Source organism: Tamandua tetradactyla, chromosome 4 (assembly GCF_023851605.1).
Source record: "Tamandua tetradactyla isolate mTamTet1 chromosome 4, mTamTet1.pri, whole genome shotgun sequence".
In the NCBI taxonomy this organism is placed as follows: domain Eukaryota; kingdom Metazoa; phylum Chordata; class Mammalia; order Pilosa; family Myrmecophagidae; genus Tamandua; species Tamandua tetradactyla.
Genome location: NC_135330.1, coordinates 80,279,709 through 80,302,925, shown reverse-complemented (window position 1 = coordinate 80,302,925; position 23,217 = coordinate 80,279,709). Strand labels below are relative to the sequence as shown.

At 39.7% G+C, this 23,217-nt stretch overlaps 1 protein-coding gene across 1 annotated transcript in view; it reads left to right on the top strand.

The window, feature by feature from the left end:
- The first annotated feature begins 5,281 nt into the window (after positions 1–5,281).
- Positions 5,282–23,217, top strand: part of IARS2 (isoleucyl-tRNA synthetase 2, mitochondrial) — a 109,485-nt gene continuing 91,549 nt past the window's right edge. Inside the window, 2 exon segments of the mRNA XM_077157875.1 lie at positions 5,282–5,703; positions 6,829–6,951. Coding sequence (XP_077013990.1) covers positions 5,440–5,703; positions 6,829–6,951 — 387 coding nt within the window. The 5' untranslated portion in view covers positions 5,282–5,439.

The following is a 23,217-nucleotide window of genomic DNA, read 5'->3' as shown; positions in this document are numbered from 1 at the left end:
CTAAAGTTGGCATTTAAATCATGGGGGAAAGTCCACTGTACATAAATGGTATTAGGACAATTGTTAACCATTTAAAAACATGTCAGGTCCCTTTTGCATGGTATCAAATACATATCGATTTTGCATATCAATATATATTTTTAAACAATATATGATTTCAAAAGTAAAAAATGAAATAAAAAAAAGTATGTGTTCTAGTTTGCTAGCTGCCAGAATGCAATATACCAGAAACGGAATGGCTTTTAAAAGGGCTGATTTAACGAGTTGCTAGTTTACAGTTCTAAGGCCAAGAAAATGTCCCAATTAGAAATGTCCAATCAAAGGCATCCAGGGAAAGATACCTTGGTTCAAGAAGGCTGATGGAGTTCAGGGTTTCTCTCTCAAGTGAGAAGTCACATGGCGAACACAGTCAGGGCTTCTCTCTCTCGGCTGGAAGGACACATGGCGAATACAGCGTCATCTGCTAGCTTACTCTCCTGGCTTCTGGTTTCATGAAGCTCCCCGGGAGGCATTTTCCTTCTTCATCTCCAATGGACTCTTGGCTTCGTGGTGCTGCAGCATTCTCTGCTCTCTCTGAATCTCTCATTCTCCTTTTATAGGACTTCAGAAACTAATCAAGACCCACTCAAATGGGTGGAGACATGTCATCCCCTAATCCAGTTTAACAACCATTCTTAACTAAATCACATCAACCAGGGAGATGATCTCATTACAGTTTCAAATATGCAATATTGAATAGGGATTATTCTACCTTTAAGAAATGGAATTTATATTAAAACATGGCTTTTCTTAGGGGGGCATACTTCCTTTCAAACCAGCACAGTATGGAATAAACCAGGGGTGAAATATGTGTAAATGTGGTAAAGGCCTTTCTAAGCATGACATAAAACCAAGAATCCATAAAAGAATATATTGAAAAATCTGAGTGTATAAATGTTCTAGTTTGCTAGCTGCCGGAATGCAATATACCAGAGATGGAATGGCTTTTAACAAGAGGTAATTTAATGAGTTGCTGGTTTACAGTTCTAAGGCCGAGAAAATGTCCCAATTAAAACAAGTCTATAGAAATGTCCAATCAGAGGCATCCAGGGAAAGATACCTTGGTTCAAGAAGGCCGATGAAGTTCAGGGTTTCTCTCTCAAGTGAGAAGGCACATGGCGAACACAGTCAGGGCTTCTCTCCTAGCTGGAAGGACACATGGCGAACACGGTGTCATCTGCTAGCTTTCTCTCCTGGCTTCCTATTTCATGAAGCTCCCCGGGAGGCATTTTCCTTCTTCATCTCCAAAGGTCGCTGGCTGGTGGACTCTCTGCTTCATGGTGCTGCAGCATTCTCTGCTCTCTCTGAGTCTCTCATTCTCCAAAATGTTTCCTCTTTTATAGGACTTCAGAAACTAATCAAGACCCACTCAGATGGGTGGAGACATGTCATCCCCTAATCCAGTTTAACAACCATTCTTAACTAAATCACATCAACCAGAGAGATGATCTCATTACAGTTTCAAATATACAGTATTGAATAGGGGTTATTCTTCGTTTAAGAAATGAAATTTATATTAAAACATGGCTTTTCTTAGGGGGCATACTTCTTTTCAAACCAGCACAATAAACATTAAAACTTTTGCATAGCCAAAATACCATAAACAAATTAAAAATTGACTGAATGAGAAAAAATTCCCTATCACCTATAAAACGAGCTAATTTCTGCTACGTAAAATTGAATGAAGTATATGATCAGGTGATTCCTGAAAAAGGAAAGGCCAATAAATATATGAAATGCTCAACTTCACTAATGATGAAAGAAATAAAAGTAAAAATGATGAAGAAATATTGTATTTGTAGACGGGCATGGATTAAAAAAAAGTTTACCCAATATTGGCTACAACATGAAGGAACATGGCCCGAATAATTGTTTAGTAAGGATGTAAAATGATGAAACCTTTTAAAAGGTGACTTGAAAACTTTATTAAAATGTACATGTCTTTGGCAAGCGAACTCACTGCCCTCACCCTCCATGTGCGACATGACTTCCAGGAGTGTAAGCCTCCCTGGCAATGTGGGACAGAAGTCCTGGGATGAGCTGGGTCTCGGCATTAAAAGATTGAGAAAACCTTCTCGACCAAAAGTGGGAATTAGACAAAATAAAGTGTCAGTGGCTGAGAGATTTCAGAGTTGAGAGGTTATCCTGGAGGTTATTCTTATGGATTATATAGATATCCCCTTTTTAGTTTACAGTGTATTGGAGTAGCTGGAGGGAAGTCCTAAAACTGTAGAGCTGTGTTCCAGTAGCCATGTTTCTTAAAGATGATTTATAATGACATAGCTTTAACAATGTGACTGTGTGATTGTGAAAACCTTGTATCTGATGCTCCTTTTATCTAGAGTATGGACAGATGAGTAAATAATATGGATAAAAAAATAAACAAACAATAAGGGGAACAAAGGTTAAAATAAATTGAGTAGATTGAAATACTAGTGGTCAATGAGAGGGAGGGTAAGGGTTACGGTACGCATAAGTTCTTTGGTTTTGCTATTTAGATACTTTTGCTGGAGAGATGCAAATATTCAAAAAAATGATCATGGTGATGAATCTACACAACTATGCGATGATATTGTGAGATATAGAATGTTTGTGTGTCAAGAATGTTTTGTATGTTAAGGTTTGACAATAAAAATATTAAAAAAAGCAAGCTCATCAGTCATGTTAAAAATGTAAGTAACAATAGATACAATGTTCGTTCACATAATTTTTATAAGAATTTAATCAGGGAAATTGATACTTATTTCATAATTTTTTGTTTATTTTCACCTTAAGAATGATAAAAATTTAAGTATAATAGCAATTCTCTATGCTTATTGCCTCTATGGAATCTAATAACAAAAAATGCACTCATCAAAAAAAAATGTACATGTCTTTTAAACCAGGTATATTTCCAAGAACTGCTAAATATATCTACAGATCTATAACCATGTATGTATGACAATGTTTGTTGCACAGGAAATAGCAGAAGAGCGAAAACAACTTAAGTGTGCATCAATAGGGGACTGATTAAATAATGGACGGTAAATTCACAACTGACTATTACACAGGTATTAAAAGGCAGGATGTAGATTGACATATGCTGATCTAGAAAGCTCTCCAAAGTAAATTAAATGGAAAAAGCAACCCTAAATATAAACATATATTTATATTAGGGGTGGTGGGGAGGGTAAATATCGATACTTGCACATGGATTGAAAATATCTGGAAGAACAAAGAAACAATTATTAATGACTCTGAGGAGTAGTGATTAAAGAAGAAGAGAAAACAAATACTTTTTATTTTAGTCATATTTCCTTTTGCACTTTAAAAATAATTTAACATATGAATCTATTCGTGTTATACTAAAAATAAATAGCGAAAAATAGAGGCTCTAAATAACACACCATTGATCAGGAGTGCAACGTTGGCCTGGGAGGAAGGGTACCTTTTCTCAAGTGCTCTTTTTGAATGTCATACAAGAGACTAAGAACATAGCTGACAACTTTAAAAATCTGAACAAAAACCTCATTATCTGGGTTTAACTATCTAGCAAAATGACAAAATTGGATATAACTGAAAATTTATTTCAGGGATGTTATCTTTCCAAACGTGCCAGAGAGCCCCTGAAGTTTTTCCTTAAAAGAAACCTTGGGACATTTCTTATCCTTAGGCCATCTCTTCGCACATCAAAGACGGAGTTACAGCGCACACTGCCCCACGGAGAAGACTTGAAGACACCGTAAGCAAAGCTTGGAAACCAATCTACGTTCTTTTTAAAATATATCTTAGCCAAAGGTGCTAGACCCTGACCCAGTAAATCTGACTTTGCTCGTTACCTCAGACGATGGAACAAAAAATAATTCCTCTCCCATTTCTTTCAACATTCTCACCATGGTTACTACACTTTGTAAAAGAACACATGAAAATCAATCATTGTCTTAGAATATACCACACACATCGGATTTTTTTTTTTTAACAAATAGTGAAAACCAGTAAGAAAGACTTTAACGAAATTAAATTCTAGGGTCAAACCTGTCTATAATTTGGAGCACTAACCAACCAAATGTCTAGGTTTGCCTTGTTATTCCTACAACGAATAGAACGAAATAAAAGAACGGAGAAACAATTCGAATGCTGACACTCGAGATTCTAGGTCCGAAATGAGAATATCTGAAGAGTGACTCTGATTCACATATATATTATTCATAAATTGCTTGAACCTCCTCATACCTGGGCAAAAGGTTGGACTTAAGGGGCTCATAAACTTCCCAGATAAGTCGAAGGCGTTGCTCTGGCTAGCAGGAGTAGAAATTTACCTACGGTGACAAACTTCGAACAAAACTAGACGACAGACACGAAAGGGACAAAAAAAGGGGGGGGGGCGGTGGGGCGTGGTATCGGGCAACAGGTCCTTCGCTATGGCCAGTGCGGCGCTTCAGGCTAATCGATAGGTCATTCTGCGACCCCTGGCGAAACCACCTCAGCTACAGACAATGCGGAAAAGTCGGCGCAAGAGCAGCACAGCTACTTCCGCCTGGCTGCTGCAGACTCCCGATCGCGGGAACACTCCACCCGTCCGCGTCTTCCTCAGCTCTGCTGTAGGTCTACGTGGCTTCGTGCCTGGCGGCAGGTGTCTGCACCCCACTTTGAGCATCCCCTTAGAATGCTCCTTACGTTAGTGACATCGCCTCACGACGTGGCGTCTTAATCTCGAGCTCCTCGGGGTCAGAGGCTCGCCCTCAGGAGGTCTGCAACACCTCCAGGCCCTTTTACCCCCAAGAAAAAGGAAATCCAGACAATCTGAGACAGAGCTGCGTTCATGGTTTATTTAAATTGATTTAAAACTCTCATCAGTTACCCAGAAAAGATCAGGAACCACTGGCTCAGCGCTTTTTGTCCGTCTGGGAGATTTCCTCTCACTGGTCTGGTGTGTCCTGTCAGTGATTTTTTTGAGTCTTTGAGACACAGAAGAAAATCTACTTAGTATTTTCATTGCATTGACGAAAGCAAAAGAAAATTCTTTATTCGTTGAGAAATCCAGCACATTTAAGGAGCACCTTTTTGTGGCTGGCCATGTTTGTGTCCGAGCATAGACAGCGAAGAGGCATTGAGAAATGCAGAAAGAAAGATCTACGACTTTTTGTAATATTAAAAATCAAGACAGCTTTATTACATCGTAAGCGCCCCGCCCCACCCTTTGCGGTTCCTCGGAGCTGGCTCCTCCCCTCTTCGGCTGTGGCTAAGACCCGGAGGCGGCTGCGCGCCCCGCCCCTTCCTTCCCCAGTGCGCGTGCGCGCTCCGGGCGGCTGGCGGAGGTTTTCTCGGGTCCCATCTCCTGGGCCTGATTCGTGGAGTATTTCTGGGGTTCCAGCTCCTCAAGACTCTAGCGGGAGCTGGGGAGGCTGAGGGTGCCCCGCCATGCGCTGGGGACTGCGCCCTCGCAGGCCGGGGGCGGCGGTCCTGGCCGCGGCCCGAAATCTGTGGGGGCCGCCCCTCCTTCCTCGTCGCCTGAGGTGGCGAGCGACTGGGAAGCTTCTGGCGCGGTCGGTCGCCGGTGCCAGTAACCGGGCGTCGAACCCAGATGGAGGCAGATACCGGGACACGGTGCTGCTACCGCAGACGAGCTTCCCCATGAAGCTGCTGGGCCGCCAGCAGCCGGACACGGAGCTGGAGGTCCAGCGGGTAGGAACGCCGGCTCAGGGGCGGGGGGGGGCGGGCGCAGGGCGCGGGGCTTCCGTGGGGAGGCCGGACCTGGCGGGGGACCGAGGGAAATGGAGCCCTGCCCGGAGCCACAGCCCCGCCACCCACATCGCGGCCGGGCTGGGCGGCGGGAGACAGGGTCACTGACTCCAGGCCCCGGTTGGTGGTGGTGCTTGTGGTACCAGGCCGGGTGGAGATCGTCCGCTTCCCACAGGTTTTGTTGGCTTAAATATACGTGAGCGCACAGCTGGGCAAGTTCCTCAGTGATGGCAGGTTCGGAGGCGGGATGCTAGGGAGGAGCTAGCTGCTCAGACACCAGCGTGTATCGATTATGCATCGCATTTTTCGGCTAGGCAAAATGATCCCAATGGAGACACTTTTCTAGTAGCCCGTAAAAAGTGAATTAACGTGTACATGCTTTTACATGTGTTTTATCTGGTGTCTTCTGTATGCCTGAAACTGTTAATTTCAAAGATTTCTCATTTAATCTTTATACCAGTCCTGTAAGTTGTTCATATATACACACACGCACACACACACACTTTTTTTTTTTTTTGATAAGGAGACGGGGTCGTAAGAGCCAGGTGACTTAGCCAAAGTCACACAGCGGGTGACAGGAGGAAAGTGGGGTTGCAGTGCGTGTTCCAGATTTGGGGAGCAGCAAGTGTTGAGAGGAAGAATAGATAGAATAGGACTTAAGTGTGTGGGGGAAGGAGAGGGAGATCTTTAGGGCCTTTATTGGGGAGTATGGAGAGTATTGAGTACTAGCTGAGAATTTAGTGATTCTAAATTTTTGTGCATCTCCTGTGCCATTGAAAGCAATGGGGAAACTACTGATGGGTTTTAAGACAGTTTATGTCTACTTTTTTTTTTGACTTGGGCAGACCCCAGGAATGGAACCCCAGTCTTGGGCATGGCATGCGAGAATTCTGCCTGCTGAGCCACCCTCCATCACCCACATATGCATTTTTGAAACATCATTGTTGTATTTCAGCATTAAATAGATTGGGATGACATAAGAAACTTGCAAAGTAGTAGCTATAATTTATGGTGAGATTTAGAAGAACATATTTCATATTATATTCACTTTGTTTCTTTTTTAAACAGAATTGCAGATTTTTAGAACTTTATTCATGGCAAAGAGAAAGAAAAGTGAAGAGTGAATTTTGTCTTCATGATGGACCTCCTTATGCAAATGGTGACCCCCATGTTGGACATGCTTTAAATAAGGTAGTTATAATTTTTAGTCTAATTATATGGCTTGAGGGAAAATCTGAATTAAAATACTCTTTAAAAAGTGTGGATATGAATTGTATGATAACTATGTAAGTTTGCATTGACAGATAAACTAAAATCTTAACAGAAAGCAAAAATAAACAATTTTAGTATCAGTGAAAAGTAGTATCACTGGTATTTGCTTTAAGCTTATTATTATTTTACATTACTACATATTATTTTATTCAGTAAATAATTATTTAGCAGCCACTATGTGCCAGGCTACCCTCTGGGAATAGAGGTTAACAAAAATTAGAAAATCCTCTCCTTAGGCAGCTTATGCCCTAGTGTGGAAGACATAACCAACAAAATAAATTAGTAAAATTATAGCATGTTAGATAGTGATAGGGGATAGTGTTAAGATAGGAAAATAAGGAAAGAGGGAAGGAAGGGTCAGTTGGGAAACTGCAATTTTGATAAATTGGCCTATGAAGGCCTCAATGAAAAGTAATATTTGTGAAACTTCCTCAGGGAAGCAAGGGAATGAGCTATGGGGATAATTTGGAGTAAGAATAATGAATACAGAGTACTTGAAATGAGAGTTTGCTCGGTGTATTTGAAGAACAGAAAGGAAGCTAGTATGACTGGTCAAAATAAATGCTGGGTGTAAGGGAGAAGGGTGTGGGATAGGGAGGGAAGGCAGTATTAGTTGAGGTTTGAGGAGCTAGGGCCACATAGGAAGCTATGGGAAGATTTTGAGCAGAGGCATTTATGATCTGACTTACGTTTTAATGGGATCACTTTTGGCTGCCATATTAGCAGTTAACTGTAGAGGTGGAGGGAGATTGGAAACAAGGAGACCAGTAAAGAGTCTATTGCAATAATTTAGGGTAAAGATCTTGATAACTTGAAGCCATAAAGTGGTGTGAGAAGTGCTCAGATTCTGGGTACATGAAGGGAGGGCTCATGAATTTGCTGATGAATGGACTGTGTGGTGTAAGAGAAGTCATCAAGGATGATTCACAGGATTGTGTCCCAAGCACTTAGTACAGAATAGCCATTACCTGAGATGGGAAGCCTGGGAGGATCAGTTATTGGGAGGAAGATCAGGAGCTCAGATCTGGGCATGTTAATTTTGAGATGAGAGTAGAAATTCAGGTGGTGATACTGAGAAGAAAGTTGGAGAGAAGAGTTCCTGACTGGAGAGGTCATCTACTTATAGTGTCCAGTATTGGTTGGTTGGTTGGTTGGTTGGTTTTTGAAGGGCAGGTGCTAGGTTGGGTTTAAATAAGGGAATGAATTGAGCAAGAAATTGGGTTCTCCTCTAGAGATGACTTGCCCTTCATACAGGCTTCCCTTCCTTGTTTTCTATTATAAGGATAATAAGAACGATTGCAGTTTACTTCATGATTATGTTGAGGTAGTAGTAGTTAAATGGTCTGCTTTCCAGGGGGAAAATGTTATTGTTACAAGATATTCATCAGCTCATCTTTCTTGATTGATATTTGTCACCTTTTACTTTACTACTTTCCTTGAGGTTTTTAATTCATTTGACACTCCTGAAAATACTCTCGAGATTTTTTTCCTCAAGTGGAGTACTTGATCCCACATGGTTATACTTAGAAAGCAAAGGTTTTTTTGTTTGACTTTAGTGTCCCTTCTGGGTCTATAAAACTACTTAAATTTTTAATTTCTAACATCTAGTAAGATCTTTTCTTTTTATCTAATGTGGTCATGTACTTGTATGTGATTTTATGACTCTTTAAGTTGTTATCTCTTCCATGCCCATTTGTGGTCACAATGGTATGTAATGTCTTTTTTCATGTGTTCTTGCATTATAGGAATTATTCAATATTTAAAACAGACATATTTAGACACCTTTGTTTATTAAACATTGTTTTTCCATTTAAAATAGGAGACAGGGATGGGATTGAGGCAGTATGAGACTAGTCATGTGGTATATCTTTCCATAATGATCAATTTTATTTGAAGTTTGAGAGAGAAAGAGATTTTTAACTATTAAGTAACTCAAAACATTTTTATGTTAAAACACATATTATGAAAAGAAAAAGAATGCAGTTCCTAAAGATGAAGGTGACAGCAATATAGCTTTTGTATCTCTGAACATCAAAGTAAAACCAGAGAGTGCAACTAGATGGGAAAACGAAAAATCTATATGCAACCTATGCAATGAGACTAATTGACAAGGCATCTGTTGAACTCCAAAATACAAGGAGGTAAAGACCATCTCCAACAACCATTATACTTCTATAATATCCATCATCATGTATGAGAAAACAGAAGCAACAGGGCATCTTTGGACCTGAGAACCGTGGAATTTCAAATAAAATAAACCACGAGTAAAACAACAAACAAACAAGCATTAGGAAATAGAATACAAAATTCCTTTGAATTTAAAAAAAATATTTTTATTGACAAATCTTCACACACATACATTCCATACAAGGTGTACAATGAGTGGCTCACAAATATTTATACATCATAAATATACATAGTTGTATATTCATCACCATGATCATGTTTTTAGAACATTTGCATCACTCCAGAAAAAGAAATTAAAAAGGAAAAAGAAAAAACTCAACATACCATACCTCTTACCCCTCCTTTGCATTGACTACTACTATTTCCATCTACTGAATTTATTTTACCCCTTTCCCCCCTATTATTTACTTATGTTTTATCCATATTTTTTACTCATCTGTCCATATCGTGAATAAAAGGAGCAACAGACACAAAGTTTTCACAATTCCACGGTCACATTATAAAAGTTAATCTTTATACAATCATCTTCAAGAATCAGGGCTCCTGGAACACAGCTCAACAGTTTCATGTACTTCCCTCCAGCCATTCCCATTCCCATACACCATAAACTAAAAAGGGAATATCTATATAATGCATAAGAATAACCACTAGGATAGGTTCTCGACCCTGAAATCTCTCAGCCTCTGAAACTTTGTGTCTTTTCTCTCTTCCCCCTTTTGGTCAAGAAGGCTTTCTCAGTCCCATGATGCTCGGTCCTTGCTCATTCCAGGAGTTCTATCCCTTGTTGCCAGGAAGATTTACACCTGTGGAGTTGGCTTAGAGAGAGAGGCCACATCTGAGCAACAGAAGAGCTTCTCTGGGAGTGACTCTTTGGCATAATTATAAGTAGTCTTAGCTTCTCTGTAGAAATAAGTTTCACAGTGAGCCCCAAGACTGAGGACTCAGCCTTTTGAATTGGTTGTCCCCACTGCATGCGAGAATATCAGGAATTCCTCAAATGGGGACTTGAGTATTTCCTCCGTTCTCCTCAGTACTCTAAAAGGACTTCGCAAATGCTTTTTATCCTCTCCCCAAATTATTCTAGGATATATATATATTGGGGCATGACACTCCCAACAAAATCTCATGCCCAGTTTAAAATTCAATGTAATTATGGTGTTCAAATAAACTGATCATAGAAGTTAACTTAAATAATGTGTTACCCAAAATATAAATTTTGCACCAACAAAACATCTCTCTTTTTTGTCTCACGCAGAAGTTGAAGTTTTAAAATATGAATTATATCATCCTTTACCCTGTATTCTAATTTATCTTAGTCCTGTCCATATCAGCTTCATTTATGGGTCTAGTCAAAGCCTGATCACTTTTTCAGCTTCTTTAACAGTTGACGTATGGGGTAATGCTGACTTGCATAGCTTCAGTGTTCTAACTCTGAGTCTCAGGTATCACATAAATTCCTGAAGTTTCAGGGAACTACCAGGTTATATAGAAATAGCTCAATATCTCAGAATTTTAAAATAACAGTTACAACTCCTGAATGTATGTGACTGCTGTAAGAGCTTATAATCTAGGGCCCTTTACAATAGGTCCCAACCTATATGCTCTTGACTTTAATTCTCCAAATTTGTATATTATAGATAGTCCACATGAGTGAGACATGATAATATTTGTCTTTTTGTTTCTGCCATTTCATTCAACTTACTGTCCTTGAAGTTCCTTCACCTAGTTGCATACCTCACAACTTGTTTCCTTTTTGCAGGCACTCAGTAATCTGTTGTGTATATACCACAGTTCTCCCTTCCATCCCTCAGTTGTTATACCCTTAGGCCACTTCCATCCATTGGGAATCCCAGACATGTAGTGAGATTTTTTTTTCTTTTCTCTTCGTATGCCGTGTGGCGGGCTTACATTTCATTATTTCTCTATGTGACTATCCTGTTATTGCAGCTCCATTTGTTGAATTGTTTATTTGTTTTGCTTCTTTGTTTGTTTTTTGGGTAGTACATACACTGGAAATCGAACCCGGGTCTCCTGCATGGCAGATGAAAATTCTACCACTGAACTACCCTTGCATCTCCTGTAGTGAGATATTACTGATGAAGGAAATAGTGTATTGATTTCCATTATGGTGCAGAGCTCCTAAGGTATTAGTTCACTGTCCTTTATTTTTTTTAATACAGGTGTAAATAACTCTGTACTTGCATGAAATACACAGATTTTCAAGTATTTGGTTTTAAGAGTTCAAATAGTTTTGACAGGCTTATACGTCTGTTTAACCAACTCCTAATGCAAGATATAGGACATATTTTTATTGCCCCTGAAGGCTCCCTCGTGTGTACTTGAAGTCTGTCATCCATCCCCTCCATCACTTTCTGCCCCAGGCACCTACAGTTTTCGTTTCTATCACTTTAGATTTTTTATTCTAAATATTCTTATAAGTGGAATCATGCTGTATGGTCCTTTCATGTCTAGCTTCTTTCATTTGATGTAGTATTTTTGAGATTCATCCATATTATAGGTATTAATAGTTCATTCATTTAAAATTGCTGAGTAGCATTCTATTTTATGAACATATCAAAAAGTTTTATTCATTCTTCCTTTATTTTTATGTATACTTCAGTGAAAATTTTCAGAAGAGTGGCTTTCTGAGAACCAGGGAATCAGACCCCTGAACAGGTCAATACTTGTAATAGAACTGTTTTGTGTTGCATTATGCATTCATGTTGTGTTGTGTATTGTATTAGAGCAGTTAATTGTACTGCAAACGTCTAAAAATATTTGAAATATCTTCTACATTCCTCACCATGAAGTTTCCTTCCAAAGAGACCCAACTATGTTCTGCTGCTTGATAGTTCTTTATTTTTTAACTTTTTATCCTGAAATAATTTCAGACTCACGGGGCAGCTACAAAAACAACACAAACCCCACACAGAGAACTTCCCTGTCCCAGATACCAGAGCCACTAATTCCAGCATTTTGCCATCTATGTTGTACTACTCTCTTTCTCTCTCCCTATCATGTTACCAGATAAAGGGCTGTGAATTCTTCTGTCCAACATGCTTAATAACCAATTCCTGAGACACTGGGGTTTCAAAGAGAGAAAGAATTTATTACTACATGTGTAGCAGGAGAGCAGACAGCCTAACAGCCCAAAATGTGTCTCCTCGGACAAAGGGAATTCTAGGTTTTTAAGGATTCTAGCAAGGGGAGATGAGGTCATTTCAGATAGTAAATTCAATGTAACAAAGCAGAAAAGAAAATATTGTTAACGTAAGTCTAAGGGAGTTAACTATCCTTCAGTGGCAGAGCCTAATGGAACGGAAAAGAAAACGTTGTTAGCAAAGGTTAACCTAAGAAGGCAGAGCTGTCTATCTCTGCCAGCGGATATAATTTATAACTGTAAAGAACTGAGGCTAGTTAATTCCTATAAAAAAATAACCAGGTAAAGAGCATTACAGCTTTCACAGCCACGCAGACACCGGATAAAAGATAAGGCCTTTTACAGTCCTTCCAAATGTCCAAACAGCTTCATTACAGTTCAGGGCTTCCAGGTCCTCTCCTTGTCCATTGCAAAATCCCAAAAGCAAAGTGAGTATTTATGTAATAATTCACTAATTAAAATCATCCTTTAAATCTTGATTTCTCAGCTACTATCTATTTATCAAATCTGTATCTATTTTCTCAGCAATTGAGAGCAGGTTGCAAATATCATACTTCTTGACCACATAATACTTCCATGTACATTTCCTATGAACAGGGATATTCACTTATGTAATCACTTTAAGTGCAGTTATCAAGTTCAAGAAATGTAACATTGATATAAAGCTTGTACTCTATCTTCCAGTTTTTTCTTATATCCCATTAATGCTCTTTTGAGCTTTTCCTCTTTCATTCTTAGATCTCATTCAGTATTTAATTATCATTGTATTTAATTATTTTCTCTTTAGTTTCTTTTCTTTTTTAATTGTGGAAACATATGTACAACATAAATATTCCCACCCAGCCCCTCCCATGGATACCCTCACCATTCAGTGAGATCATTCACATTTAGGATGTTGCAATATCCTCACCATCATTCATTACTAAATTTTCCCTTCACCCCACACTAAAACCCTAAACTCGTTTTTCATTGACTCCCTTTCCAGCCACCCCTTGTAACTTGTACTCTACTATCTGTCTCTGTAAATTGGCATATTCGCTGATATTTTCTTTGTGGTTACCATGGGGTTAAATTTAACATCCTTAATCTGTAACATTCTTGTTTGTTTTGATACCAGCTTAACTTCAGTAGCATATACAAACTATGTTCCTATACCGCATTTGTTTTAGTTTGCTAAAATTGATTGAAATTTAGCAATGAAATTTCTAAAATTGCTGCTGAAATTTTATTGCTGAAAGCAGATGCCATAAAATTGGTTGGGTTTCAACAATGGGACTTTACTAGCTTAGTTTTGAGGCTGAGAAAAATGTCCAAATCAAGGCATCATTAAAGCAGTGCTTAGGTAATGCTTTCTTCCAGAGGACTGGCTGCAGGTGATCTTTGATTCTTCTACCACATCCTGGCCTCTACTGACTTCACCCTTCTCTTCCCAGTTTCATTGCTTTCAGCTTTTGTCATCTCTGGCTTTCTATTTGTTGTAATTCCATTTTCTTATAGAGGACTACAGTAGGAGGTTTAAGACCCATTCTGAATGAGATAGAACACTTTAACTTAAGTAGCCTCATCATAAGGCCCTACTTACCATGGGTCCACACCCACTGGTATGAATTAACTTAAGGAACATGCCTTATGGGTTTATTCTGTTTGAAGGTCATTGAGTGTTAGATGTGTAAATGCGTGCCTTTCATTAAATTTGGGACGTTTTCACTGCTCCTTCCTGTCTTCTTCTGAGAGTCCTACAATGTGTTATTGTTATGCTTGATGACATCTCAATATCTCCCAGGTTCCTTAGGGTCTGTTTACGGATCTTCATTCTTTTTTCTGCTTTTTTGATGGGAATGATTTTATCTTCCCATTCACTGGTTCTTTCTTCTGCCAACTCCGAACTGCTATTGAATCCTCCTAGGAAATTTTAAATTTTTGTTACTGTGGTCGTCAGCTCTGTTGGTTCCCTTTCATAATTTTAATCTCTCTGTTAATATTCTCCTTGTGTTCATATATCATTTTCCTGATTTCCTTTAGTTATTTGTCTAATGTTTTCCATACACTCTCTGAGCATATAAGGAACTTTTTTTTTTTCAGTAGTCTTTTTCTGGTAGTCAGTAGTTTGTTACTTTTTATATGGTTACTTTTTATGTGATTCCCTTATTTGGTTGTACCATAGTTTTTTTTAACCATTCCTTCTTTGAAGGACATCTAGGTTGTTTCCAGTTATTGGCTATTATGAATAAAGCTGCTAAAAACATTCACAGGTTTTTATGTGAATGTAAGTTTTCATTTCTCTGTTATAAATGCCCAGCATTTCAGTTTCAATTGCTGGGTCATATGGTAGATGACTATTTAGTTTTTTTAAGAAAATGCAAACTGTTCCAGAGTGGCTGAACAGTCCTACCAACATTGTATGATGTATTTCTCCACACCCTTGCCAGCATTTCATATAGTCAATCTTTTTTATGTTAGCTATTCTCAAAGATGTATAGTAATATCTAATTGTGGTTTTAATTAGCATTTGCCTAATGGCTAATAGTGTTGAATATCTTTCCATGTACTTTGTATATTTGCTTTGATGAAGTGTCCTTAATATCCTTTGCAAATTTTTAAAATTAGGTTATCTTTTATTTAATATTATTATTTTTAATCTTTTTAACCATTTTTTTATTATGAAATATGATATATACAAAAAAGCAATTAATTTCTTAGTACATGTTAACAAGTAGTTATAAAACAGATTTCAGAGTTTGGTATGGGTTATAGTTCCACAATTTCAGATCCTTCCTTCTAGCTGCTCCAACACGGTGGAGACTAAAAGGAGATATCAATATAATGATTCAGTAATCATACTCATTTGTTATTTACTAACTTCTCTGTTATACCTCCTCCTTCTTCTTTGATCCTTCTCCCAGACTTTAGGGATATTTGGGTTATGCCCATTTTAACTTTTTTTCAAGTTGAAAGAGGTGTCAACAATATAGGATAGTGGGGTGTAACTGGTTGATGTTCTGGGAGATATTGGCACCTCTGGGTTTCAGGACTTATCTGGCCTAAGAACCATCTGAAGGTTTAGGTTTCTTGAAAGTAAACTCGATATGTATAGCTTTTTTTTGTTTTATTTTTTTTATGTTTTTTTATTTCTTAATTTAAAAAATTTAACAACAAACGAACTAAAACATTAACATGTGATCATTCTGTTCTACATGTATAATCAGTAATTCACAATACCATCACTTAGTTGCATATTCATTATTTCTTAGAATATTTGCATCCATTCAGAAAAAGAAATAAAATGAAAACAAAAGAAAAAAAAAGATTATACCTACCATCCCCCTTACCCCTCGCTTTCACTGATCACTAACATTTGAAACTAAGTTTAACATTTATTCCCCCTATTATTTATTTTTATTCCATATGTTCTACTCGTTTGTTGACAGGGTAGATAAAAGGAGCATCAGACACAAGGTTTTCACAATCACACAGTCACGTTGTGAAAGCTATATCATTATTTAATCATCCTCAAGAAACATAGCTACTGGAACACAGCTCTACATTTTCAGTCAGTTCCCTCCAGCCTCTCCATTACATCTTGAAGAACAAGCTGATATCTACTCAATGCATAAGAATAACCTCCAGGAACACCTCTCGACTCTGTTTGGAATCTCTCAGCCATTGACACTTTGTCTCATTTCATTCTTCCCCCTTTTGGTCGAGAAGGGTTTTCTCAATCCCTTGATGCTGAGTCTCAGCTATTCTAGGGTTTTTCCCAATCCCTCGATGCTGAGTCTCCGCTCGTCTAGGATTTCTGTCCCACAATGACAGGAAGGTCCACACCCCTGGGAATCATGTCCCACGTAGACAGGGGGAGGGTGGCGAGTTTGCTCGTTGTGTTGGCTGGAGAGAGAGGCCACATCTGAGCAACAGAAGAGGCTCTCTTGGGAGATCTCTTAAATTTTAAGTAGACTTGACCTATCCTTTGTGGGATTAAGTTTCATATGAACACACCCCAGGACCTGGGGCTTAGCCTATAGCTTTGGAGGTCCACACTGCTTGTGAGAATATCAAGAATTCAACTTGGGGAGGTTGAATTTTCCACTGTTCTCACCATTCCAAAGGGGACTTTGCAAATACTTTTCCACTCACTGATCGAATCACTCTGGGATTCATCGGGCCATCCCTCTGGACAAACCAACAAACTCTCATGTCCTACCCAAGGTTTCATGTACTTACGGTGTTCAACCAAGCTATCTACTTAAGTTATATTAGGAAATGCACTAGTCAAAATATAAATTTTGTACCAAATAAACAGTTTTTGCTTTAGTCTTACATATAAGTTGAAATTTTAAAATACTAATTACGATCTATTTTCAGCACCCTACATTAATGACATTCCTTTGTTCTTCCTCATGCAAAAACATTTTTAAAATTTGTACATTTAGTCACTATCATTATATACTCTAGGTATTCCTAGATTATACCATCTCAGTCTTTAAATTTTCCATTGATTTTAATCACAGAGCATGGTAGTACTAAAAGACACCCTAGGGGGTCTCCTATATTCCAGGAAAACTTTTCTTTACCTCCATTGTGTAGTTGCAGTCCTGTTTGCCCCTGATAGTCAGGGTCAGTCACCCCAGCCAGTAATGTAATCCCCTTCTTGGCTTGTTGATCCAAGGGCATGAGGAGCTCACAGTGACCAGGTTGCAGTCTTAGATTCCATTTCAATGGAATCATTGTTGTTTCTCCTAGTGGACACACTTCCCCCTTTTGGAACTAAACCCTGTAGACCAACAGAGCTCAGGGTCGCAGGGACAGGAAGCAAAAATTTTCCTAGTGGATCATTAGGGATAATAGTGAGTGGTGCCACTCCCATATCCACCTCTTGGTTCCTGGACCCATGGATCCTGGCTATGGGGGAAACAGCACCATACAGTGGATGGTGATTCAGAGCATACACAGCTTCCTGGAGAACATTACCCCAGCCCTTCAAGGTATTGCCACCTAGTTGACACCATAATTGAGTTTTCAAAAGGCCATTCCACTGTTCTGTCAATGCAGCTATTTCTGAATGATGGGGAACATGGTAAGATCAGAGGATTCCATAAGCTTGGGCCCATTCCCACACTTCATTTGCTGTGAAGTGTGTTCCTTGATCAGAAGCAATGCTGTGTGAAATATCATGACGATGGATAAGGCATTCTGTAAGCCCATGAATGGTAGTTTTGGCAGAAGCATTGCATGCAGGGAAAGCAAACCCATATCCAGAGTATGTACTGTTCCTGTTAGAACAAATTGCTGCCCTTTCCATGAAATGAGCAGTCCAAAGTAATCAACCTGCCACCATGTAGCTGGCTGGTCACCTCGGTGCCATATCGCGGGCTAAATGTGAGTCTCTGCTGTTGGCAGTTTGGGCACTCAGCAGTGACTGTAGCCAGGTCAACCTAGGGGAGTGGAAGTCCATGTTGCTGAGCCCATGCATAACCTCCATCCCTGCCACCATGACCACTTTGTTCATGAGCCCATTGAACAGTGACAGGAGTTCCTGGGGTAAAAGGCTGACTGGTATCCACAGAACAGGCCATCTTATCTACTTGATTATTAAAACCTTCCTCTGCTGAAGTCACCCTCTGGTGTGCATTCACATGGAACACAGATATGTTCATGTTTTTAGCCCACTCACAAAGGTCTATCCACATACCTCTTCCCCTGATGTGTTTGTCACCAATTTTCCAATTATGGTCTTTCCAAGTCCCTGACCATCCAGGCAAACCATTAGCAACAGCCCATGAGTCAGTATACAAATGCACCTCTGGCCAGTTCTCCTTCCAAGCAAAATGAACAACCAGGTGCACTGCTTGAAGTTCTGCCCACTGGGAGGATTTCCCTTCACCACTGTCCTCCAAGGACACCCCAGAAAGGGATTGTAGTGCTGCAGCTGTCCACTTTTGGGTGGTACCTGCATATCATGCTGAACCATTTGCAAACCAGGCTCGAGTTTTCTCTTCCTCAGTCAACTCACTATGTGGAACTCCCCAAGAGGCTGTAGCTCTGGTCTGGGAAAGAGAAGGTTATGTGGCAGGAGTGGAGACCATGAGCATTTAAGCCGCTTCCTCATGTAACTTGTGCTTTCAGGACCTGCCCTGGCCCTATCTCATATATACCATTTCCATTTTACGATGGAGTGCTGCTGTGCGTCCCCAAGTTTATGACTTGGTGGGTCAGACCACACCCAGCTCATTGTAGGCAACTCAGGTCTCCTGGTAACTTGATGGCCCAAGGTTAAGTGTTCAGTCTATACTAAAGCCCAGTAGCAGGCCAAAAACTGTTTCTCAGAAGGAGAGTGGTTGTTTGCAGCGGACAACTACTGCAATAAGGCTTTGCTCCATAATCCTAAGGGTGTGCATTATTTGATTCTCTTATAGGGGCCTGCCAAAGGCTCCAGACAGCATCTCTATTTGCCAGTGACACTTCCAGCACCATTGGATCTGCTGGATCATGTGGTGAAGGTGGCAGAACAGCTTGTATAGCAGCCTGGATCTGTTGCAGAGCCTCCTCTTGTTTAGATCCTCACTCAAAATTAGCAGCTTTTCTGGTCACTTGATAAATGGGCCAGAGTAGCACACCCAAATGAGGAATATGTTGTTGCCAAAATTCATAGAGACCAAGTAGGCATGGTCATAGGAGGGGCCAGATGCAGCAACTTATCCTTCACCTTAGAAGGGGTATCTGTACATGCCCCACACCCCTGAACACCTAGAAATTTCACGGAGGTGGAAGGCTGCTATATTTTTTTTTAATTTATCTCCCATCCTCTGACATGCAAATGCCTTACCAATAAGTCTAGAGTAATTGCTACTTCTTGCTCACTAGGTCCAAGCAACATGATATCATCAATATAATAGATCAGTGTGATGTCTTGTGGGAGGGAGAAATGATCAAGGTCCCTGTAGATAAGATTATGTCCTCAGGCTGGAGAGTTGATATACTCCTGAGGTAGGACAGAGAAAGTATATTGCTGACCTTGCCAGCTGAAAACAAACTGTTTTTGATGGTCCTTACTAACAGCTATTGAGAAAAAAGTGTTTTCCAGGTCAATAGCTGCATACCAGGTACCAAGGGATGTATTGATTTGCTCAAGCAATGGTACCACATCCGGAACAACAGCTGCAATTGGAGTTACCACCTGGTTGAGCTTATGATAATCCACTGTCATCCTCCGAGACCCATGTGTTTTCTGCACAGGCCATATAGGAGAGTTGAATGGGAATGTGGTGGCAGTCACCACCCCTGCATCCTTCAAGTCTGTGAAAGTGGCAGTAATCACTGCGATCCCTTCAGGAATCCCATATTGCTTCTGATTTACTATTTTGCTAGGTAGGGGCAAGTTGCTTCCACTTAGCCTTTCCCACCATAATAGCCCTCACTGCATTAGTTATAATGTGTGATTCTTCCAGTTGCTTAGCCAGTTGCTTAGTATGTCTATCCCAGTTATGCATTCTGGAACTGGGGAAATAACTACAGAATGGGTCCAGGGGCCCACTGTGAGATGGACCTGAGCTCAAACTACATCAATCATCTGACCTCCATAAGCCCCCACTCTGACTGGTAGACCAGGGTGACGTTTTGGGTCCCCTGGAATTAATGCCACTTCTGAACCAGTGTCCAATAATCCCTGGAATATCTGATCATTTCCTTTTCCCCAGTGCACACTTACCATGGTAAAAAGCTGTCGGTCTCCTTGGGGAAGGCTTGGAGGAAGATTAACAGTACCAATTTGTGGTAGTGTAGCAGGGTTCTCCCCCAAAGGGACCTGGCCTCCCCTTTGTTCGAGGGGCTCTGGGTCTGTGAACTGTCTCAAGTCTGGGAATTGACTAAGGGGCTGTGACTTTGTTTTTGTAATTCAGGTTAGACTTCTATTAACTTGACCTAGGACTCTTGTTTATACAGCTCAAACAAGAATTTAGCACACTGCCCATCTGTTGTATTTCTAGGTGCCTCATGATTTACAAATGTCTGCAAGTCAGATTATTTTAACTCCTGCTTTGAGTTTGTTGTCTATTATAATAGCCATGTCCACCCTATTTTTGGCGATTAAATGCTGCCACCTGGCTTCTGCCAACTCAGGATCCAGTCATCTTCATTGTGTTTAAGGATTCCAGCTCAGTGACAGCAGTTCCCACAGTAGTATCTGACCTACAGAGAAGTGTAACTACAGAGCTCTTCAGGGATGATGGCATGCACTAGTCTCATAATTTTATTTCTCACTCTTCTGGTAAAAGGTACATCCTCTGGACATTCCTGGGGTGTAAGAGCAGGCTTTGCATGATAAATCCACTCTTAACATTCCAGTCCCTCTAAGATTTTGGATGCCCTCATCTACGTTATACCAGGGTAGTTCTGGCATTTCAACCTCAGGTAATGTCGGCCGCCTTTTGATCCATGTTTCAACCAACCATCCAAACAAACTGTTAATCCCTTTTATAGTCCCTTGAGCTATAACATTGAATGAAGAATCTCTGCTTAGTGGGCCCATCTCAATAAATTCAACCTGATCCAGCCTTATATTCCTCCCACCAGTATCCCGCACCCTTAAAATCCCTTGCCAGACATGTTCCCCTGATTTCTGTCTATATATATTGGAAAACTCACACAGTTCTTTTGGAATATAATGTATCTCCTTATGTGTGATACTTTGTAACTCGCCTCCAGGGGCCTGTTGGGACTTAAGTCTAGTTATAGGTCCGGAAGAAATGAGGGATGGTGGGAGTGGGTTATGAAAAGAATTGGAAGTATCTTCCAAGCCATTTGCTTTAGGGCATTCTTTTGCAGTTTCATCTGGTAAAACAGGATTAATCACTCTAGGACTAATCCTTTCCAGTGGAGGTTGGGTGGCCAACTCCTCAAGGCAGGCTGAATGTGGGGCAGCTGTGTCCTCAGGGCAGACTATGGCAGGGTTATCTAGAGAAGACTCAGCATGACCTAGGTTTTCAACCGTGCCACTAACCTCATTATCAAGCCATATGTCGCCATCCCATTTTTCAGGGGCCCATTCCTTTCCAATCAGTGCCCTCATTTTAACAGCAGACACCATGCAAGATTGAGATTTCAGTTTACGTTATAAAGTTGCTAAACAATGAGATTCTGAGTCTGATTTTTGGAGATCTCAAGTCTGTGGTTACAGAAAGTAAGATTTTCCTTCAGGACACTCATAGAAGCATTTGCATCTGTCAGATGGTGGTTAAGCTTCTCATTTGAAGCTTCTGGTTTGTCACATGAAACTTAATCCCAGAAAGGATAGACTAAACCTACTTAAAATTAGGCATGAGAGTTGCCTCCAGAGAACCTCTTTTGTTGCTCAGATGTGGCCTCTCTCTCTCAGCCAACAGAACAAGCAAAATCACTGCCCTTCCCCCTCTCTACATAGGCTATGACTCCCAGGGGTGTGGCCCTTTCTGGCAACATGGGACAGAAATCCCAGAATGAGTTGGGACTCAGCATCACGGGATTGAGAAAACCTTCTCAACCAAAAGAGGGAAGAGACAAATGAGACAAAATAAAGTGTCAGTGGCTGAGAGATTCCAAACGGAGTCGAGAGGTTATCCTGGAGGTTATTTTTACGTGTATACAGAGTTAAGTTGCAACAAGAGGCTGGAGGGAAGTGCCTGATAATGTAGAGCTGTGTTCCAGTAGCCATGTGTCTTGAAGATGATTATATAATGATATAGCTTTCGCAGTGTGACTGTGTGATTGTGAAAACCTTGTGTCAGATGCTCCTTTTATCTACCTTACCAACAGATGAGTAAAGCGTATGGATTAAAAAGAAAGAAATGATAGGGGGAACAAATGTTAAAATAAATTTAGTAGATTGAAATGCTGGTGATTGATGAGGGAAAGGGGTACAGGTTATGGTATGTACGAATTTTTTTCTATTTTTAATTTCTTTTTCTGGATTGATGCAAATGTTCTGAAAGGTAATTGTTTTGATGAGTATATAACTATGTGATGATATTGTGCGTTATTGATTATATACCAAGAATAGAATGATATATGGTAAGAATGTTCATGTTTTTGTTGTTTAAAAAAAATAAAATAAAAACAGAAACAGGGACGAAAACGTACACATACAGATATCAGAGTTTCTTAAATTCTAAATATTGAACACTATCTTAAATGCTGTTTTATTAGCTATCAAAAGTGTATGTTCTCCAAATATGGAGTAGAAAGATATTACAAATTTTAGCTTTTCTACAGTAGTGACCTATGTTATCAAACATTTTTAAGTTTTTGATTTCAGGAAAATATGAAGGTACAAATGTGCTTACAGTTAACATATGGAAATCTTAACCACCGAAAATGGATTATCTTAGTTTGCTTTCCACAGGCATATTTAAATAAAATAGCAAAATAATCATTGTAAAACTTGTGTTTGTACAAAATGTTTCATAATTTCATTTACTATTATTTCTTTTTAATGTAGCAGTTTAGTCTATGAATTTCCCACTCATCCAGCCTTTGCTGCATCCCAAAAGTTTTGACAGGTTTTGTTCTTGTTCTCATTCATCTCCAGATATTTACTGATTTCCCTTTCAATTTCTTTGATCCAGTGATTGATTAAGAGCACGATGTTTAAACAACATATATTTGTGAAATTTCCAGTCCTCACTTGTGTTTGGTTTCCAGCTTCATTCCATTCTGATTAGGGAAAGTGCTTTGTATAATTTCAGTCTTTTTAAATTTATTAAGACCTGTTTTGTGCCCCAGTATGTGGTCTGTCTTCGAGAATGTTTCATGAGCACTTGAGAAAAATGTATATCTTGCTGTTGGGTTGCAATATTCTATATATATCT